At 41.4% G+C, this 13,875-nt stretch overlaps 1 protein-coding gene across 1 annotated transcript in view; it reads left to right on the forward strand.

Moving 5' to 3' along the window:
- Positions 1 to 9,154, forward strand: part of CSGALNACT2 (chondroitin sulfate N-acetylgalactosaminyltransferase 2) — a 32,680-nt gene extending 23,526 nt beyond the window's left edge. The window contains exons 3-8 of the mRNA XM_054637545.2: positions 626 to 842; positions 1,374 to 1,475; positions 3,029 to 3,207; positions 4,790 to 4,884; positions 5,925 to 6,006; positions 7,153 to 9,154. Of these exons, the coding sequence (XP_054493520.2) occupies positions 626 to 842; positions 1,374 to 1,475; positions 3,029 to 3,207; positions 4,790 to 4,884; positions 5,925 to 6,006; positions 7,153 to 7,445 (968 nt within the window). The 3' untranslated portion in view covers positions 7,446 to 9,154. The remainder of the gene's footprint in view (positions 1 to 625; positions 843 to 1,373; positions 1,476 to 3,028; positions 3,208 to 4,789; positions 4,885 to 5,924; positions 6,007 to 7,152) is intronic.
- The last annotated feature ends 4,721 nt before the right edge of the window (positions 9,155 to 13,875 follow it).

A 13,875-nucleotide genomic window follows, 5' to 3' on the forward strand; every position in this document is an offset into this window, starting at 1 on the left:
CCTTAGAAGACTATGGGTTAGTAAAGTACCACTTTTTTATCAGATAGAAAACATTAATTACTGGTCAGCAGTGAAAACAATTTAAAAGCATTCCAGCATTATCACACAGTTGTTGGGTTTAAATGCCACATGTCAGATTTTGCAGACTTTGTCAAGCAAGTTACTGTCATTTGTTCTGCCCACAGAACAGATTTTGCTTTTCTTTTGGTGATTACTGGCCAGATGATCTCAGATTTTACTGTGGGCTAGCTCAGAGCTAGATGCTTACTGAAGGGCTTAAGAACAGGCAATATTAGTTTTCAGCCATCCTTTTCCTTAGTAAATAGCTGAATTCCCTTTTTGTTGGGAAGACCCAACTCCAATAGAGGAATTATCATAGGACCATGAAACCTGTCTCTAAGAAGCAGGGGTAGCTGGAGTTAATTTGGGATTGTTTCTCAGGTCTGACCTAAAATGGTAGAAGGGTGACTGTGATGGATAACCCTTTGTGGAAATTTGATATAGTTTTAGGAGAAACTCTGAAGCTTTGCCCTCACTTCTTTAGTTGTGAAGAGAACCAGTGTGTCTGAAATAAAACTGCTGGGATCTTTGACTTTACAAATTACTTGTGTGACTTATTCTTCAGGTTACTATCGTACAGAGAGAGATAAGGGGACACAGTATGAGCTGTTTTATAAGAAGATGGATGGCATGGAGTACAGGCATGTCACCTTGTTCCGACCCTTTGGACCCCTCATGAAAGTGAAGAGTGAAACAGTCGATATTTCTAGATCGATCATTAACGTTATTGTTCCTCTTGCTGGAAGAACTGAGGCATTTGCACAATTTATGCAAAACTTTAGGTAGGTGCATGAGATTATATAGCGAGCTGTGTTCCTGATTTTCAGTATTTTGTTTTGTTTTCAAAGTGAATTCCTGTTCTGGTTGAGTTGCAACAGTGCCAATGATTCCAACATTGTGTGCAACTGCCTTGGGATGTTTGTAATTGAACCTACTGTATGGAGAAAACATTCCTTCTAAAAGGGCTTAAGAGATTCTCTAATTGCAGCAAAATGACCAAAAGTCAGGGTCATTGTGAACCTGGACACAGATGATCTTGAACATAATTTGTGTATTTGCATCAGTTGAGGAGTGCCTGTTTATAAAATAAGGTATTGGAATGTGACACACAGTATTGGAACCTTCTGATGTAAATGGGCAAGGTGGGGAAAGGAGAGGGGAAAGCATCTCTTCTTGTTTTCTTTGAAGCCATTTGATGATGGCCAGAATACTTGAATCTGCTAATTCTTTTTAATGCTGTAGCTTTTAAGTACCTCAAGTTTTTTGTTGTGTTTCAAGTATTTACTAATATCAGCTTATCTTTGTGCTTATAGGGATGTGTGCATTCATCAGGATAAGCGTGTTCACCTCACAGTGGTGTACTTTGGACAAGATGGTCTGTCAGAAGTGAAAAGCATCCTAGAATCTGTGGCTAGGTAAGTATGACAATCCAACATCAGTCAGTAAAAGTGGCATTTTAAACAGCTTTTAAAAAAGAATGAAGAAATAAACCAAATAAAGTTTATACTCCATTACAGGTTACTAGGAAATTCATTATTTATTTACTGTATGCTATTTATGGTTGCCATTTTACAGCTCAGGTTGCAAAAGTTTCCTGAAGACTACTAAAAATCAAGTTATAGCCAGAAAAGAATTTTGAGGTTTCTGTCTGACAGTCCAAAAAACAAAAGGGGTGAGTTTTGCAGTGGATATTCAGTCATGCTAACAGATTGATTAGAGTTTTAAGTTCTTTGGAACTGGGGTGTACATTTTAATACCTCACTGGAGAAACAATTTTATTTAATTATAAGGAAGAGAAATGTAGTAGTCAAGGTAGGCCTGTACTTACTCTCAGCTGTAAAATAACTTTAGGCACAGTTCATCATGGCTGTCCCAGCATTACATCAGTAAAATTCACAAACGTGTCTTTTATGGTTTTTGTTCCAGAGACATGGGACAGGTGTCAGCATCCTTCACCCTATAGCCAAGGGCTCCTTCACCACCTGAGCTCTTGCACTCATCCCTGAGCTGGGAGCCAGTTCTCCTTGAGCTCTGGTGTGATCCCTGTCTCAGGATGCTGGCCAGGCTCCTGCCCATGACACAGACTGGGCACAGGCTGCTTTGTCACCAGCTTGGAGCGTGGGATGGAGAGCTGGCCTGACATGTATGGGCATCTCATAGGAAGGGAGGAGAGAATTTCTGCAAATTCTGCTGCGGTCTCCCTAGCACCTGCTGTGTGCTGTACCCCTGCATTTTTGAGGCCTCTGCTGCCTGCCCTGCTCCCTGTGAGATGTCCCTCAGAGCGCTGAGTCAGTGCTGCAGGCTCACTGGCCATTTACCAGATTCATTGTCTTTTTAGTGGTGCTACTCTTGAATATCTTCACTCTGTTCTCTTCAAGCATTGTCCTCTGAAGTGTCTCTGAAGTAGACACTTAACTTTGCTTGAAGATGTTCTCTGAGTGTGTTTCCAGTCTCCTTTGGCTGCTCCTTCCCTCTTGTGCTGTGAGTACAGGCACGTGTGCTAGTGCTAGCGAGGAGAAGCAAAGTGCCTGGGTTGTGGTGGCACTGGCACACAGATGGCCTTTGCCCCATGAGTCTGGTCATGCCAGCTTCCTGTTTGCCCTGTTCTCTGAGCTAGTGAAGACAGATATTTCTGTTGGTCAGGACTTCTTGGTTTGTGGGGACAAATTTTAGATGCCATTGTAATTCATAGAGTGTTTCAATTCGTGTCAGTTAACAAAAGGCCTTGTAATCTGTCTGAGTGATGAAACACGAAGTGAAGTTACAAAGACTGATTTCTATCATTTTACAAGGCTTAAAATTAAAATAGACAACTAAGTGTAACATATTTTTTTTTCTCATTCTGTTCATATAACTGTTTTTCTTTTTAAATTTCTGGAATGAAATTCCTGTAAAACGCTAAAAAACCTATCAATGGTCTGCCCCTCCCCACAGATTTATTTTGGGTTTGGCTCTGTTTTTCTTGTAGAGAAACTGACTTCCACAATTACACGCTTGTCTCTCTGAATGAGGAATTCAACCGAGGCCGAGGGCTTGACATGGGTGCCAGAGCCTGGGAAAAGGGCGAGGTCCTGATGTTCTTCTGTGATGTTGATGTTTATTTCACAGCCGAATTCCTCAACAGCTGCCGCTTAAACGCTGAGCCCGGTACGTTCCCCTATTGGTGCTGGAAGGGAGCCTTGTCACCCTGCTTGACTTCAGCTGACCTGTGCTGAGCATATAGAAAACAAGGAAAACTCAACTGGAATCGTGGGGCTTATTCAGTACCACACACCCTGGAAAATGAATCACACTCTGCCCAAAAGGCAATAATATTTAGACTGAGAAATAACTTCTGCCTTAGTGTCGCTTGTTTTAAGAACATGTCTTTCTTGTACAACGTACAATTTTCATGTTTTCTTCAGATTTAGTTGTCTGAAAGAAACCTGCTCAACTTAATTGCTTTTACAATTAGACTGCATGTAAATCTGTATAACAAAACTCAGAGTAACACTCTGGAGTGGAAGATGATTTTTGTTATGCTGAAATCTCTAACTAAAGTTCGGTTTATCTCTTCTCACACGTGTATGTCCAAGATGTGTCACAAAGGAATGGTTTGAGCTACAGTGTGCTCCTTATGGAGACTGAGCTCATGTTCCACTGTTCCATCCCAAGCTCTGAAATATTGATTGTTTTTCTAAGTTTGTATGATGCCTGCTTGTTCTACAAGCTTCTGCCAAGAAGGGTAAAGCTTGCTTGAGTTAACAAGCATGCTACTGAAGATCTCCTTCTGTCAAACTGTTTGGGTTCTTTTTTTAATGCTTACTTTTGTTTCAAATTTGTTGCAGTCAGAAACCATTTTCTCCAAATGTCAATTTGGAATCAATAGATGTTTTTTCTTCACCTAACAAGCAGGCAAGAAAATTTTTCAGAAGCCAGCTATTTGGGTTCTGTTTCTTGATTTTTCTTTCATTCTTCTTCATTTTTCTTTCCTGTTCTTCATGAAACAAGTTGTATAAATAATGGGAAAAATTTTGGAGAGGAGTATTTTGTGAGCTTTAACAAGAAAGAGAGTTCAAGAGACTGCTTGAAATTCGTACTGGCAGGTTGTCACCTATGTTTCAAATGAGATCTGAAAATGCTGCTCCCTCCTTCAGAGTTCATGCCCAAGTCAGGATAGTGAATATTCTTGTGGACTTTTGCAGCATTGGTGATGCAAGACATTTGTGCAAAAATATTTACCTGGCTTCTGTAAGAGACACAGAACTGGTGTTTTCAGCATACTGAGGATTCTCATGATGCTTGATGGCCTTGCAGGATATCCTGGGAGTACCTGCTTTTACATGTTTGTGGACAGAGATAAATTCATAAAATTCAACAATGCAAGGTGTTACTTGGATTTGATTATTTTTAGTTTTACTGCATATCATTATTGCAGGAATTTTTCAGTCACCTGGAATGATACTGAGATATGTAATATTTTATATAAGCATGTATAACTATATATAAAAGTTAATCCAGTGTAATATGTATAATAAGCATACATATGTATTTTTTTTAATCCTAAGGGCTCTGCCCACTGGATGTTACAGGCTTCCTAGGTGGGCAATCTTAACAGCTAGAACTTGTTTTTATTTATTTCCACTAGAGGCCTGATAGGTAATCTCTTACATAAAAAGAGTGTTTCTGGTTTCTTTTTGCCTTCAGAAAGTATGCCCACAGTGAGTAACAATTATCTTTTGACTTCCAGGGAAAAAAGTTTTCTATCCTGTGGTATTCAGCCTTTACAATCCTGCTATTGTCTATGCCAATCAAGATATACCACCTCCTGTGGAGCAGCAATTGGTAAGCAGCTTGCTTTATTCTGGGTAGAATTAGGTGTGCTTTGTATTTAAACAAAATTAAGTCTAACTTAATAGTCTGTTTGGGATATCTTATGACCTTTGACACTGCATATCTAAACAGTTCTCTCCTTTATGGACAAAGCACTTGGAAAAAACCTTCCACCTAGTTTAAAAGAAGTAATTGCAATTAACCAAATGGAGTTGGTGGTTCTGATCTGCTGCTTATTGTGGCTTGACAAGCCAGTATTTTAGGAGGATGGTGGCATTGCACGGCAGCAGCTTTCATCTTATGTTCCAGCAAACAAAGCATTGGTGAAAGGCAAAAACCTCTGAACAGTGTGTCTGTCCAGTCTGACTCTTTGGAGAGACTGCATGGATGAAATTGGGTTTTGCAGCTGAAGCTTCTGAGATGGACAGGTTTAGAAGAGGAAAAGAAGAGAGTAGTATGAAGAAGAGTTGTATTAAAAGAAAAACATAATAGAGAGCTGTTCCCTACATTGTTTGCAAGGATCCTGCTGAAAGCCAGAGGCAAGGTTTTACATGTAGTCTTGGATAATCACAGCTGAGAGAGGAGTGAACCCCTGCCTGACAGCTCTTCTGTTCACTCTTTTAAACTTAACACTATTGTGGTTGTGGACTTCAACCACAAAGCTTACTTTTCACGTCATATCAGATCAAGAGACAAATGTGGCCTTAGAAAATGGGTAGGAAATGGATTGTTGGGAACAGATGATTTAGCCATGGGCTTAATTTACTGCTTGGTCTGGGCAGATACATAGAAAATAGTGGTGCAGGGCAGGCAGAAACTGCTGTGGAAACTGCATTGAGGTTGAGTGGAATTGGAAGGCAGAGGGTGAAGTGAGCAGCAGGTCACTGGGAAGCCCCACATGAGTGCATGACACAGAAATACCAGAAATGTTATCATGCTCTATCCTGTCCTGAACAAATGATAGGAAGAGCTTAGCTTTCTGCAAAACCAAGTGCAGTGTACCTCCTTGGTTGTATTGTACTTTTCAAAATTGTACTGGTTTAAAATTGCAGGTACACAAGAAGGATTCTGGTTTCTGGAGGGATTTTGGCTTTGGGATGACTTGTCAATATCGGACAGACTTTCTGACTGTTGGTAAGATGAGACTAAAGAAAAAAAGTTGTGTGTTTAAAAAGTGATTCTCTGGTCTTACCTAATGACAGGAAAGTAATACATTTATTTCTTGTATTATTTCCCCAAGCCCAGCAGTCAGACTTGCTTGACAAGTTTGACCAATGAGATTAATTAGCTTTTCTGGATTTTGATGTCCCATCTGTTGAGTTTTAGTAGAAACATTTCATTCTAGAATTTTTTTGAATACTGTTGGGGTTCTTTTTGGTACTTTGTGTCTGTCTGAAGCAAATGAATCAAGTTTAAGAAACATGTCACTCAAATAAGCCACTCACATAGACAAGCATTCAAATCCTTTCTTTTTAAATAACCTAGAGAAGTTGAATACAGTTGTTGGAATCTTTAGCAATGTGCTTTGCCCCCCCTTGTGGCATGTTCTTAAAACTGAGAACAGCTTGATGTGCTTAAATGTGGAAGATAGTGCTGAGCATGGTCTGCCAGAAGATGTAAATCTGCCAGAAGATGTAATGACACAGCCCTGCATGCTGTCTGGTGGCTTGAAAGCAGGCTGATTGCTAAGAGCAGTCATATTGCCATCTGTATGCTAGTGCTAAATGAAGACTTGATAATTCTGGAGTTTTGAAATAGTACAAGAGCCTGGGTTGCTCTTCACTGTGATCCTGGAAAAACAAGAGAACTTAAAATGGTGAACCATGTTCCTTTCCTTAATCCAGCCTTTTGAATTGTGACCTGTGGAGTAATTGCTGGCATTGTTTGAGAGGATTTCTCATACGGTGCATGGCTGCTTCCTTTTCCAGCTGCTAAAATCCATTATGCTTCCTAAAAATAATTCAAAAGCATAGCAAGTCAGGTTTGCCTACAGTTTTCTGCAGCTGTCACATGGGATGTCATGCATAATGCAATTTGGAGACACTGCTCTAAGAGACTTTCTGAAGTCAGCAGATCTGTGTCCTGGGCAGTTCCCACCACAAAGGATGTGCTGTCCTTGAAGCTCCTGTCCCTCAGATTGGCATGCCATGGCATGGGAAGCTTAGTTAATTGCTGCAGAATTTCTGGGACGTCATGCCAGATCTGGTAACGCGTTAGGCATGAAGTGTTGCTCTCCTTGCCTGTGTGCCCAGGTAACGATTTCTGACGCTGTTTCTGTAGGGGGCTTTGACTTGGAAGTGAAAGGCTGGGGCGGCGAGGACGTTCACCTGTACAGGAAGTACCTGCACGGGGAGCTGATGGTGGTCAGGACGCCGGTGCCCGGGCTGTTCCACCTGTGGCACGAGAAGCACTGTGCGGACGAGCTGACCCCCGAGCAGTACCGCATGTGCATCCAGTCCAAGGCCATGAACGAGGCGTCGCACTCGCACCTGGGCATGCTGGTGTTCCGCGAGGAGATCGAGGCGCACCTCCGCAAGCAGGCCTACAGGACTAACAGCGAGGCCGCGGGCTGAGGGACTGAGCCCGGGCACTGCGCCTCACTCTCAACCAGCACCCTTCTACAGCCTTAATGCAGCTTACAAACACAGTGCCTCTCTTTTTCAGTGAAGAAGAGTTTAGAGCGTTTTTGGTTCTCGTGTTTGTTTTCCCAGTAATCCTTTGACTGATACCCACATCTCTGAGGTGTGAGTTCAAGCACCTCAGTTAAATTGCCGGCCCATGTAGTTCAAGGAAAGTGTCTTCAGTGTCGACTGGAAAAATCTCTGGAATGTACAATTCAACACTTTTCCATGTGGTACATTTCTGTTCTTATGTTTGCATTCTTTTGAGAATTAAATGAAAAAATCTTTCGTGTCTTGAGTATTTTCAGTCTGTATGGCTCACTGCACTGTGACTTTAGAAGGATCCTATACTTAGACTCCATTGTAGAAACAAGAGAAAGGTGTGGGAAAATAATCTCACCATGAAAGGTACATGGACATGCTGACCAGTACAGCAGCTGTGCAGGGTGCTGATTCCACAGCAAGGGCTTGTGCCTCATTTGCTGTATTAACAGACATTGACATGGTTGAAGAGAGAATAATTTGGGGGGTGGGAATGAAGATCCTTTTAAGTGGAATTTTAGAGCATATAATGGAAGTTCACACTGTGAAGGAAACGCCACCTTCTTATTTCAGTGATGGAAGTTGGGAACATTCCAGCTTGGTGTTTCTGTGCCTGCTCTTTTCCCACAGTAGATGCCATATCCCTTCTATAAACTGAGCTGTGCTATTAAACTTGTTTGCTTAAATATTTTTGGCCTTCACTCCTTCTTATTCCAAGGCCCTACCTATGTATCTCATCCTTTAAGTTGAGGAACCACCTTTTCATTACCATATTAATTTATTAGGGGCCTGTTTACTATTATGTCAATATTTTCCTTGTGCATTCTTACTCTTTTGGGCATTTTCCTGACATGTTTTTGTAAGGTGTCATATACTCGTAGTTGTTTCAGTGGCTGAAAAAGCAAGTGCTATTACAGTCTTTTTTTATACCATGCTCTTCATTACACTGATCATCCTAGCAGCCTTACACATTTTCAGTTTGCGGATGTTTTAGGGTTTTGGTTCTTTTTCCTCTGGGTCAGTTTTTTTTTTGGTTTTTCTTCTGGTTTTTCTTTTGTTTATTGAGTTTTTTTGAGCATGTTTAAGCAGAATTATGCTGTGGTCTCATTAGTGCCTTGTACAGTGGCACTACTACTTTGGTACTTACCTTTTGGGTGTTTTGGGATGCATAAACAGTTCAAATGCAGGCAAGTCATTTTACTCCATGTTGTCTTATATGATACCATATGGCATGCCTCATTTTTTAATAAATTTGTTTATAGAATGAATGCACAGAATGCTAATTCAGTGGTTAAACCATTTGCATGGTTTCTGCTGAATTTACATGTTAGTTGAAAACCTTTCTCAAACCAGGTAATTAAGATCTGTTTATGGATTTATTTTGCTCAAGAATTCTGAAGGCAACTAAAGATTTAAATGGTTGATTTCTGAATAGCAGATATGCTGTGCAAATAGTTCTGGGCACTGATCCTTTTTTATATGTATATAAAATTCGCCTTTATGTAACTTATTGTGGAGAACAGTGTACTGTATTGTACTTGGAGTGAAGAGAATGCATTGCAGGACTTCTTGCAATTGATATTCTCAATATAATAAATGGAATTTCTGCATTTTAGAAATTGTTTTAAGCTGTTTCTTTGAAATATGTTTGTACAATAATATTGTACAGAGCATAACACACTGGATTCAAATAATATTTGCAGTGAGAAGTTCAACCAGTTCAATTTTACATCTCAGGTTCTACCCAGACCAGATACCAGAGTTGGTTCCTTGGACAACTTAAATTTACACCAGATTTATCTTACTTGGATATCTTGGTTGTTGTTAACAAAAATTGTAGGGTACTGGTGAGGACAAGATGAAACACATTGGTATCATGTCTTGGGATGTAGACACAAGTGGGGCACTCTCCTGAGTCTCCAGCCTTTAAAACTTCAGGCCAGCTGCTGCTGTCCTGGCTGCACAAGAATGAGCATCCAAAAACGCCTCTCCCTGACACCAGCACTGCTTGGCACGCCCTGGAGTGGACACAGAGCTGGGCACAGGCCCAGCATTGCTGCACCTCAGCTCTCAGCACTCAGGCGCTGCCTCAGGAGGATGCACTTGTCCCAGTTCTCATGTTTTGGAAACGTGGCAGAGTGCTGATAATCACCCAGGTGTCTCAGGTTCTGCTGTTTTCCACTGCGTGGTTGTGCTTATCAGCAACAGCAAGGGAGATCAGTGTCAGCTGCCCCCATCTGGGTGATGGAAACCAAAGTGTGGTGGTGATGGGGAAGGTCTGGAGATGAACCAGGAACCACTTGGGAAACTTTTTTCCACTCGTTATCCCAAAAGGTGGAAGCAAATGCATTGGAGTTAAAAGGAAGTCAGAACACTTGGAAATATTTAATATGTGTGTTGGACAACATACCCAAGTGTTCCAAATGGCTCATGAGTTGAGGATTTCTGATCTTACAGGAGCCCTTGCAGGCCTGGGGTTTGCCTTATCTGAGTTCAGCTCCCTGCAATACCCACCTGTGTAGGTGTTGCTGTGGCACACAGCAGCTCTGTGCACCCCATGTTTGAATGCACACCATTGCCTTTCCTCTGTAATGGAACCAGAACAGCAATGGTGGGATATGCCTTTATTAAAAACAAAGTGATTTCAGTTACCTGAGCGTGTTCAGCTTCTGACTGCCTTTGGGCACAGCCACACTGTGCTGCAAGCACGTGTTTGTGTCCCAGTTCCTGCTGTGAGCTGTGACCCAGGGCAGGAATGCCCTTTCCCAGTAACATGGGTAACTCTTCCTTGGATGTGTTTCCTTACTTCATCCAAGAAAGGGAGCAAGTTATTTGTGCCTCAAATACAAAAATCTCTTGCTTGGGAGCAAGACCTGCTCTTGGCTTTCCCAAGGTGTGCTCTGCCTGCAGAGAAAGAATAAGTCCCACACTGGGGGGTTTATTTAGCTTGTGGCGCTGCAAAGAGTGACCAATATCAGGCTTTGGAGTCACAATCTGTGTGCCCAGGGTCAGTGCTTGGGTTACATGGCCAAGTGCTGGGCATTGTCCTCCTGTTCTGACAGATGCTGTTTACATAACACACTTTTTTTGAGCTGTGGTCCAAGTGATTTCCTGGAGGAGTCACTGTGTTTTAGTGCTAGAGTAGCAAATATAGTAACACTTATTTAAATAGGAACATGCTCCACTGAATCATGAGGTAATTTTTGATTCTGTTGCATGCTCTTCACATAAATTGTAACCTTTTCCAAGGAATTTGCAAGCTGTAGTCTTCCCTAGAGAGAAGTGTTCTTCATTGAAGGAAGTCAAGATGAGATTAGTTCAGGGTGGACTTTTAGTTTAGACCCTTGCAGGAATGAATGTGGGTTGTGCTTTTGAAATTGTTTAAAAATATGTTATTCAATTAGACTAGTAGATATTGGTTTAGAGAATGAGCAGATACAGATGGAAAACTGGAAAAAACTTAGGGAAATACTTCTGGGTCTCCTGAATCCAGAAGAAAATACTGAGTTTTTTTAGTTCCATAAAGGTCTTTGGACTCTGAGATCCACACACCTATGAAAATCAAAACTTATTTGTAAACTGTGATCAAGAAGAGAATGGCATCAGGCGGGAAGGAGAAGTGGTAGGTGAGCCCTAACCACTTGTATCTGAATACAGACATTTAAATGCTTTTAGTTCATGCCAAAATATAAACTAGAACAAAATTTTTGCCTTGTCAGACCCATGAATGAAAGGAATAAAGCTTCAAATAACCTTTAAAATGGTGTTTCAGCATAAATTAGTAACTCACTGATGCATCAGTGTAATGATAAAAGATTTCTGTGTACTAAAAGTAAGTGTAGCTTTCATTTGCCTGAGGTGTTCTTGCTGACTGTGACTCCCAAATACATCTTAAGGAGAAAAATCATTGCAATTTTACTCAGCTGTGGAGGAAAACGAGGATAATGAGCTTAAGCTGTGTCTCATTCATGCCCCAACGATGCTCAGCTTTTCCTTGTTAGGCCTGAGGGGCTGCCCTGGCCCAGGTGCTGGCAATAACCAAGGCAGCTGGGCCCAATTAGCCCTGGGCTAGGACTGCCTGCCCTCAGTTGGGACCTGGAGCTGGCAGGGAAAGGTTCTTCTCCTGCTTTTCCACGAAATGTGGCTCTCTCCTGGCCTTGGGTGAGTGTTTTATTATTTTTTTTATTTTTGAGATTGCACTAGAAAGGGAATAGCTTCCACCTTTTTGTTAGGAGACCTTGTGTGCTTCTGTAGAGATTGGCCTAAAGGGTAGGGATTGGGGCTGGGATTTGCATGCAAGTGTAGTGCAGCAAAAGTACTTCTGACCTCAGGTAGAATGTTAAATAAATCCCTTTTATATTTAAGTCTAAGTATTTGCAGAAGCTTTTATTAAAATACAGCTTTGTTTTGGTTAGCTTAGTTTCTTCCAGGGGAAGGTAAAGAAGTCCCCCTGAACTTGGAGTTTGTGGTGATTTAACTGGTTTATTTGAGCTGCTCTAAATGTGTTTGTTATGTGGTGAGTTTTTCTGGAGCATTTTCAGTTCTTACAGCTTTAAGGTTGCCTTGTAGCTACAGGGCTTGTATGTGGCATATCACTGAAGTGTTTTGATCTATGTCCTCTCAGCTTTCTCTGTAAGTGGTGTAAAAACCCTTTGCTGATGCAAGTTAACAAAGGGCTAGAATTTAGCAAAGGGCTTTAGAGTTTTCGGCTTTAGAGTTTTCTTTCATAGGTAGACTACTTTGCATTTGTACTTGACTTGCAGGTGAAGGAGGACATGAACTCATTCCTCATTTATTTGTGTTTGTTTTGGGATTTCTTTGTCATTGCTTTGTCATTTGCATATTCAGGTGGGAGCATGTGCTCTTTGCCAGAACCTGTGAGTTCTCAGACTTTGAGTAGAAGTGCTGTTTTTAAACAAGGCTGTATCTGTGGAGTGAGGTGGAATTTAAGGCAGAGGCTATGGGACAGCCTTCATAGATGTGCTGTCTGACCTGGCTCCTGCTGAGGGCGGTGGCAAATGTGCCCAGGCAGCAAAGTCACAGCTGTGAAACAACAGGGAAGCTTCTCCTGTGAGGAAAAGGGGGAAAATGAGATTGTCCCAGTGTGATGGATGTGGAGGGGACAGACAGGAGGTGAAGCTGAGCAGAGCTGTGGAAACACGAGCTAGCAGGCACAGCATGGCTTTGGCCCTGTGAGAGCCTCAGCTCTGCACAGTTCCTGCAGCCTTGTGCAAGCTTAAGTGGCTTCTTGCTGACTTCATTACAATCCATGGGGAAAATGATTGTGTTAAAGCAAAAAATAAAACCCTTTGAGATTGCTTGGTGCTCAGGAGGGCTTTGGAGAGCAGCTCTGAGACAGCTTTGGCTACTCTCAGGTAGTGACTCGCAGCTTTTCCTGGGGAGCAGCTGGGATGGTGCTCTGGCCTGTAAATGCATCCATGGAACAGATTTTGGGGGGGGTGGGGGGGGGGTGTTTGTGTGCTCTTAAAAATCTTATCAAAGTGATTTTCTTGGCTGCTGGATTATTGTGAAATTCTTTTTGGAATACTTGGGTACTCGAATTTTTTAAGTCATGAAGTGAAGTAAGAGGTGTATAGAAAAACAGAATGGATTTGTTTGCATCTGTCAAACTATTCATTTTTTGCTTGGATTTTGAAATGTGTTTTAGAAGTGGTTTGTTTTTTTTTCCAAACTGAGGTCAAGTCATCAGCAGCGAGCTATTATGTGCCCAGACAAGAATAATTCACTGTTTCATGAAATTCTGGTATTGCCATAAACATCCAAGACTTCACTCGACTCCATCACTTACAACTGTGTTTGCTGAGTTCCTCAGTGCTCTGTTGCTGTTACTGAGGACATGTTGTACTTGGTTCTTTGATTTGATAGATATTTGTGGAGGTGGAGTGTCGTTAGCAGTATCTTCTTTGATTTGAATATAAACAATGTTGTGTAAATATTTTAAAGGAAACTTAGAGTGTTGACACTGATGGATAGCAGGATGCTATATTTAATTTAATATGCCACAGAATCAGAAGAGGCCATAGTGTGCTCATGTGACAGGGATTAAAAAGATGTTAAGTAGTTTTCTCTGTAATGAGATTCTGTTGGAACTCATTTGACTTCTGCCCCCAAACAGAATTACATTACTTTTAAGATTGCTGCTTAATCTGAAGTAGCTAGATGAGATTAGACATATTAGAAGCAAATTTTCACTAAATTTCAAGTTTCTTCTTTTCTGTCCTGGATGAGATGAGGCTGCTTGAAGCTGGTGCTTTGGTTTGTGTTCCCTTTCAGCTTCCTTTCAATCCTGTAAAATGGTCTCCAGGCCTAGTGCTGAAGT

The sequence above is a fragment of the Agelaius phoeniceus genome, chromosome 9, assembly GCF_051311805.1.
Source record: "Agelaius phoeniceus isolate bAgePho1 chromosome 9, bAgePho1.hap1, whole genome shotgun sequence".
Lineage (NCBI taxonomy): Eukaryota > Metazoa > Chordata > Aves > Passeriformes > Icteridae > Agelaius > Agelaius phoeniceus.